The sequence below is a fragment of the Myotis brandtii genome, unplaced genomic scaffold (genome assembly GCF_000412655.1).
Source record: "Myotis brandtii unplaced genomic scaffold, ASM41265v1 scaffold403, whole genome shotgun sequence".
Classification (NCBI taxonomy): Eukaryota; Metazoa; Chordata; class Mammalia; order Chiroptera; family Vespertilionidae; genus Myotis; species Myotis brandtii.
In genome coordinates, this window is record NW_005365474.1 from 99,762 (window position 1) to 107,255 (window position 7,494).

The 7,494-nt window shown below is 61.1% G+C and overlaps 1 protein-coding gene across 1 annotated transcript in view; it reads left to right on the forward strand.

Annotated features, from left to right (window-relative positions):
• The window catches only part of ADGRD1 (adhesion G protein-coupled receptor D1), a gene marked incomplete at its 5' end in the record, with an annotated part of 49,489 nt that overhangs the window by 20,295 nt on the left and 21,700 nt on the right, over positions 1–7,494 (forward strand). The window contains one exon of the mRNA XM_014545347.1: positions 6,076–6,166. Within this exon, the coding sequence (XP_014400833.1) occupies positions 6,076–6,166 (91 nt within the window). The remainder of the gene's footprint in view (positions 1–6,075; positions 6,167–7,494) is intronic.

Below are 7,494 nucleotides of genomic sequence, written 5' to 3' on the forward strand. Positions count from 1 at the left end.
ACGCTCACCACTGAGCAGCCGGCCGGGCTCTGCTCCCACGTTGGCCGTTGCCTGCGAGGATGTTGCCTTTTCCTTCCTGGAGCCCCTCCTCTGCTCGCAGCTGCTTCATCCCGCCCGGTTCACCGGGGGACGCGCCCAGAGGCCAGGGCCGCGGAGTGACGGGCGCCCAGCAGAGGTCGAGGGCTGTGCACTTAAGAAACCATTGTCTAGCCCTGGCCAGTGTGGCGCGGAGCTGCCCTGCAGAGGTTGTAGCAATTTATGTTGTCGCCAAAGGGGCTGCGGCGCTGACGTCCCCGCTCAGCCTCTGCTTGATTCTGCTCTTGTTTTTGTTGCTTGCAGTTCTTTCTTTAAAAAAAATTTTTTTTTAAATTGATGTCAGAGAGGAAGGGAGAGGGAGCGAGCCTGCAACCCAGGCCTGTGCCCTGACCTCCTGGTCCCTAGGTGGATGCTCAACCACTGAGCCACGCTGGCGGGGCCTTGACCCTTTCCTGTCACAGGAGCGTCCCCCAGGGTGAGCGCCCGGCGGGGAGGCCCGTCTCCCCCAAACACTCCAGCTCCCGCCACAGCTGGACGCGGGGCTCGGCCGCCACGGGGGAGTCAGGAAGGTGCATCTTGGAGAGGAGACCAGGGGAAGGCGGTTGAAGCGCAGCCAGGCCGGGCGGCTGCCGGGTTATTTTTGAAGCAGAGAGTTTCGGGCCTGCGGGCGGGAGGCCGGGCCTGCGGGAAGGAGGGGTGTTCATCACTCCAGAAGCCGCCATGGAGGCCCCGGGGTCGTGGGGTCTCCTTTGAAGGTTGCGCTCACATTTCTGAGGACGTGTGGGAAGCTCTGTTTGAGTTGAAATGCTTTGTCCCGTGGGAAGCATTCGTCCGTCCGTCCGTCCGTCCGAGGGCAAACCGGTGTGCGGTGCAGGGGGCGAGTGGGCGGGAGCTGGGGAGAGAGGCGGACACGCACGTGGGTCTCTCGCCCTCATGGACGGGGCCTGGGGGCCAAGGTCGAGGCACCCGGTTCTCCTGGCCCAGAGTGGGGTGCCTTCCAGGGGACCTCCTGCTTAAACCGGGGTGCTGCCCGGCCACCTGGCTCAGGCTGGAGGGACAAGCCCCCCCCCCGTCACACACCAGGCGACGCGTCATCATCAGGGCGTGAAGCGAGCACGCATGTCCAGATGCGGCCCCTTCGTTCTCGTCGTGGGCACCCCCATCTTTGAGGGCATGAGAGTCAATTAGCATATTCCCTCTTTATTAGATAGGATTATTTATTTGTATTGTTTGTATTTTTCTTATTATTATTATTTCATATCTTTACTTATGATTTATATTTTAGGCATTGATGGCTGGTAATTCAAGCTACTTTTGCCCACCCCTATATATTAAATGTATATTCTGTATGGTCGAAAAGGGGCCACATACTAACCTGGCTAACTCAGGGGAAGCCTGCATGGCAGCCTTGCAAACTCAGAGACCTCAAGTAACCACAAAGAATGGTCTGAAATGAAAACTTTTTCTTAAAATATATTTTTATTGGTTTCAGAGAGGAAGGGAGAGGGAGAGAGAGGGATAGGAACATCCATGAGGAGAGAGAATCGTGGACCGGCTGCCTCCTGCACGCCCCCCACTGAGGATGGAGCCCGCAACCCGGGCCTGTGCCCTGACCGGGAATCGAACCCTGACCTCCTGGTTCCTAGGTCAACGCTCACCACTGAGCAGCCGGCCGGGCTCTGCTCCCACGTTGGCCGTTGCCTGCGAGGATGTTGCCTTTTCCTTCCTGGAGCCCCTCCTCTGCTCGCAGCTGCTTCATCCCGCCCGGTTCACCGGGGGACGCGCCCAGAGGCCAGGGCCGCGGAGTGACGGGCGCCCAGCAGAGGTCGAGGGCTGTGCACTTAAGAAACCATTGTCTAGCCCTGGCCAGTGTGGCTCAGTGGATAGAGCGTCGGCCTGCGGACCGAAGGGATTGGATTCCGGTCAAGGGCACGTACCTGGGTTGCAGGCTCCTCCCCAGCCCGGGCCCTGGTCAGGGCGCCTGCAGGAGGCAACCAGTGGATGTGTCTCTCTCACATGGATGTGTCTCCCTGTGTCTCCCTCTCTCTTCCCTGGTCCCTAAAAACCCATGGAAAAATACCCCCGGGTGAGGATGAGCAGCAGCGACAAAAAGACGTCGTTGTCTCTCCGTCAAGGTCGGGAGGGAGGCAGCCTCCCGCCCCCGCTCTCCCCAGTTGTCTGGCTGCTCACGTCGAAATGGAAACGTTGCCCAGGGAGACCGGAGACCAGAGACCGACCGAGCCAGCGATGAGCCTCTCCCTGTGGGTGTCACCTGTGGGGCCGGCGTCTCCTCCTCCGGGCGGACGTGCTCCCGCGTCCCCGAGGCCCCCGCCTGCGCAGGGCTCTGAGCGCTTCCCCTGGTGTGTCAGTCACAGCCGCGCTGCTCGCCGGTTAAGGAGCTCAGACACGTCTTTGATCCTCGCTCGGTTAGGTCTGAGGGTCATGGCTTCACCCTTTCGAAAAGGAGTCTTTAATGCGCAGGAAGAGAATGTCAGGGCTCCCAGCGGGCTCTGCTACCTTCAAAGAAAGGAGGGATTCGGCCCTGGCTGGTGTGGCTCAGCGGATAGAGCTGCGGCCTGCAGACGGAAGGGTCCCGGGTTCGATTCTGGTGCGGGGACGTTTTCCTGTCTCCGTGTCACCGGCCTGGACGCGGGGGACGCGGGGACGCGGGGGACGCGGGGATGCTGCTCAGCTCCGAGCGGCAGACCGACCCCAGGTCCTGCGGAATCGCCCGGTTTTGCTTTCTGCGTTTTCCCTCGGAGCCCGTAAGCGATTTCCCCTGCGTGTTCCCCTGCGTGTTCCCCTCACCTCCAGGCAGGGACGCATCAGCGCCAGCCGTGGGTGCGAGGCAGGTGCCACAGGCTCTGCAGCCTCCCGGGCTCCTGGCCCCCAGGGAGGAGGGTGTGGGGACCTTGAGGACCACAGTGTGGAGTTTAATTCCCCCGGAGGGTCCCCGATTCCCACGCTGACACTGGAGCTCCCCGAGTTCCCGGGGCCTCAGGACTAGGGACTTGGGACCACGGGACTGGAACGGAGGGTTAAATGGGATTTTTTTGCATCTGGGTGTCTCAGGCCTGGAGAAATTGGGGCTAAACCAGTTTACTGATGAATGTGGAGAGTAGCCAACAGTGGCATGGGGTGGAGGTGGAATGAGATGAACAGAAATGGTGCCCCGCCCACACCAGCGAGGGTCCCGGGCCCCACACACGCCTCTCCTTAGACGGTTCCAGAACGTGCACGTGGGGTTTCGAATCCCCACTTCTTTCTGTGCGAAATCGCTCGCCTTCCCGGGAAAAGGTCATTATGTTTCATGTGGTTGGTGAGCAGCTGGAGACCACAGATCCGATGTGTTATTGCCGGCAGCCCCGGAATGGGCTGTAGAATAGATCAGAGTTTTATAACCTTTTCACCCCACCCCTCATCTACATGGAAATGCAAGTATCCGGCTCCGGGACATTCGGACGCGGCCGGGCGGCTGGGGTGGAAATGCCGGGATTCACCTGCAAACCCGCCGGCCGGCGCGTGTCCCGGGGGCTCTGCTCCGTGGTTTGCGCTGTGAGAATCGTATCGTTTCCTCCCATTTGGGGCTTGGCTAGACTCAGAGGTGGGTTTGCTGGCTCTGCCTGTGGCTCGGGCCCAGGCGGGGACATTTTCCTGTCTCTGTGTCACCGGCCTGGACGCGGGGACGCGGGGACACGGGGGACGTGGGGACACGGGGACGCTGCTCAGCTCTGAGCGGCAGACCGACCCCAGGTCCCGCAGAATCGCCCGATTTTCCTTTCTGTGTTTTCCCTCCGAGCCCGTAAGCGATTTCCCCTGCGATTTCCCCTTCGTGTTCCCCTCACCTGCGGGCGGGGACGCATCAGCGCCAGCCGTGGGCGCGAGGCAGGTGCCACAGGCTCTGCAGCCTCCCCGGCTCCTGGCCCCCAGGGAGGAGGGTGTGGGGACCTTGAGGACCACAGTGTGGAGTTTAATTCCCCCGGAGGGTCCCCGATTCCCACGCTGACACTGGAGCTCCCCGAGTTCCCGGGGCCTCAGGACTAGGGACTTGGGACCACGGGACTGGAACGGAGGGGGGGGGGAGGATGGGTCAGGCCTGGTCCCAGGTGGAGACATTCAGACACACGTCAAGGGAGGATGTCTGGTGTAGTCGGGGGGGACCCTGTGTTGGGGGACCCTGTGTGGAGGGAGCCCTGTGTCAGGGGCCCTGTGTTAGGGGGGCCCTGTGTTGAGGAGCCCTGTGTCGGGGGGCCCTGTGTGGAGGGAGCCCTCACTGTCGTCCCCAGGGCTGCACAGGGCCCCTCGGCTCCAGGACTCGGGGTCCAAGGTGACTGTCACCCCCCCTCACCCCGATGAGGCCACCCCATTCCTGGTTCCTGGCCATGGGGTGGCCACTAGCGGGAACGGCCTCACCTCCCTCCCAGTTTCTCCAGGAAAGTGGGGGTGACCAGGTGCTCCCTCGTCCTGCAACACCACACCCCGAATTCTAACAGCCGATCGTGCCCCCAGCACCTTCTGGGCCTCCCAGGAGCCGGGCCAGCCTGCGTTCCCTTCGGTTGCAAACTCCAGCACAGACAGCATCTCGTTCCCACGGCCGGGGTGTGACCGCGGCCTCGCCCCAGGAGCCACCGCCCTCCGCCCGCTGACCACACACAGCCGGGCGGTCGGGTCGGATGGATTTTAAAGCCTCTGTGGAGGGTGGGGACGTGAGCCTCCGCCAGAGGTCGAGAGGTCACGGGGAGGGCAGGGCCCGGAGCTCTCGGTGCCTCCCTCCCTCCCTCCAGCGGGAGTTGGTGCCGGTTCCTCCAGGCCGGGCTGCGGCGTTGACATTCCTTTCACGGCTCTGAGCAGCACACACACGCGTGTACACACACACACACACACGTGTACACACACACGTGTACACACACACACCTGCTGTGACAGCCGTGAGACGCCGCAGGCCATGGGTCCCCGCCAGGTTCCCACTTGGAGCTTCGACTTTGTGGGTTTTCTTGTGCCTCAGTTTCCCCTGCTGGTGACTTTTTCCCCTTAAACATGTTTTTATTGATTTCAGAGAGGAAGGGAGAGCGGGAGAGAGAGATAGGAACATCTCTGTATATAAAAAGCTGAGATGCTAAGAGTCCAACCGTTTGACGGTTCGGTAGCTATGACGCACACTGACCACCAGGGGGCAGACGCTCAACCCACAGGCGTGGAAACGTGGAACAGACTGATGCATCTCAGGGGGAAGGGGGAGGAGGAGGACGGAAAGAGATTAACCAGAGATTTGACATGCAGACTAGAGGCCTGGCGTGCACTGGTGGGTCCCTCGGCCTGGCCTGCGGGGTGGGGCCGAAACCGGCTCTCCGACATTCCCCGAGGGGTCCCGGATGGCGAGAGGGCACAGACCAGGCCGAGGGACCCCACGGGTGCACAAATCCGTGCACCAGGCCTCTAGCCAATTTGGAGAGAGAATCCCTGACCAGCTGCCTCCTGCACGCCCCTCACTGGGGATCGAGCCCACAACCCGGGCCTGTGCCCCGACTGGAAATCGAATTCTGACCTCCTGGTTCATAGTCGACGCTCAACCACTGAGCCCCGCCGGCCGGGCTCCCCCGCTGGTGACCTTCTGTGGACTGTGTGGCTGCAGAGCAGGGCTCCCGTGTCTGAGCTCACAGCGGGACAGGGCAGACGGAGGGGAAAGCCTCTTCCAGCCTGGGGGGGTCGGGGGAGACAGGGTCTCAAATCCACGTGTGTCCTCGCCGGACAGGAGACGTGAATCACGGGGAGCGTGGGGTGCAGGGGCACAGCTCTGCGCGGGGGGTCTCTCGGAGGGACGGAGACCTGCAGGAAGCCAGGTTGTCTGGGAAAGAGGGTTCAGAGGGGGGCCCAGCGCGTGCAAAGGCCCTGAGGCTGGAGCCCTGGGCCCTCTGACCCGAGAGAGGGACAGTCGGTGGCTTTGCGAGTCCCCAGCCCCGCGGCCTCGCAGCTTGGGGTGTGGCTCTGGCCTCAGCGTTGGGAACCGGCCTCACGAGGCGCCTCATTCTCTCATTTCAGACGAGCAGGCAGTACCGCGAGGCCACCAATGAGACGAACCGCGTGTTCCTGTACTGCGCCTTCCTGGACTACAGGTGCTGCCTGGAGGGAGGCTCTGGGCGGGGGTGGGGCTGGGGGTGCCACCTGGGGGCAGGTGTGTGGACCCAAGCTTGTCCACGTCCTGATCCGGGTCCCCATTTATTTTTTAAATATAGTTTTATTCATTTCAGAGAAGAAGAAAGAGGGAGGGAGAGATAGAAACATCAATGATGAGAGAGAATCGTGGACCGGCTGCCTCCTGCACGTCCCCTAATAGGGATGAAGCCCCCAACCCGGGCCTGTGCCCCAACCGGGAATCGAACCCTGACCTCCTGGTTCATAGGTGGACGCTCAACCACTGAGCCCCGCCGGCCGGGCTGTCTTTATTTCTTATATTCTCTTTTTCTTCCTTCATTAGGATTTGGGGGTAGAAGTTATGCCCTTTTAATCTCCACTGCTGACTCCTGAGGTGCATGTCCCTTTAACTGGAGGTCTGGCCCCTGTGCCTGCAATCCGTGGCGTCTGCCTCGGGCACCACGCATCCCTTTACGATGCCATGAAGCCACCGCACGGCTCTGGTAGTTTGGCTTCAGATAATCAGTGACCCTCTAGCGACCGGAAACAAGGAAAGAGCAGTTGCCTGCGTACCTCCGTGGTTTCCCCCTTTGCATTTCGGGGCGTGAGGGGCGTCTCTGTCTTCGTCACACGCCGCTAACCTCCCTCGCAGGGCACGTCCGTGGGCCGCGTGTCCGTGTCTGTCTGTCCAGGGAAGCGTTCTCTCCCACTCGGAAAGATTGTCTCCCTGGGCAGAGATGGGATCCCAGGCCCTTCTTCGTTCCTAGACGTGAACTGTCAGAACTGACTCAAGCATCTGCTCGTGCATTCATCCCTCTTTTAAAAAGCAAAACGCCAGCCCGGCCGCATGGCTCAGTGGTTGAGCGTCGACCCAGAAACCAGGAAGTCAGGGTTCGATTCCCGGCCCGGGTTGTGGGCTCCATCCCCACGGGGGGTGGGGGGGGGCGTGCAGGAGGCAGCTGGTCCATGATGCTCTCTGGGCAGCCGATCCGTGATTCTTTCTCATCATGGGTGTTTCTCTCTCTCCCTTCCTCTCTGAAATCAATAAAAATATTATGTTTTAAATAAAAATAAGTAATAAGAAAGTCATTGGAAAAAATGTCCTCAGGTGAAGGTAATAATAATAATAGACACAGGACGGGTGGTTCTGGTCGGAGAAAACTCGACCTTTGGTTTCGTGCCTGAGCCCTGAGACCTGGGGTCCTGTGTCCCTCCTGCGGGTGCGCATCCTGTCGTATCGTGTGCCGCCTGCGGTGTGTCCCGCCCCCAGGGCGGGCACTGGGTTACCCACGGCCCAGGCACCTCCCAGGGGCTGGTGGTGGAGCC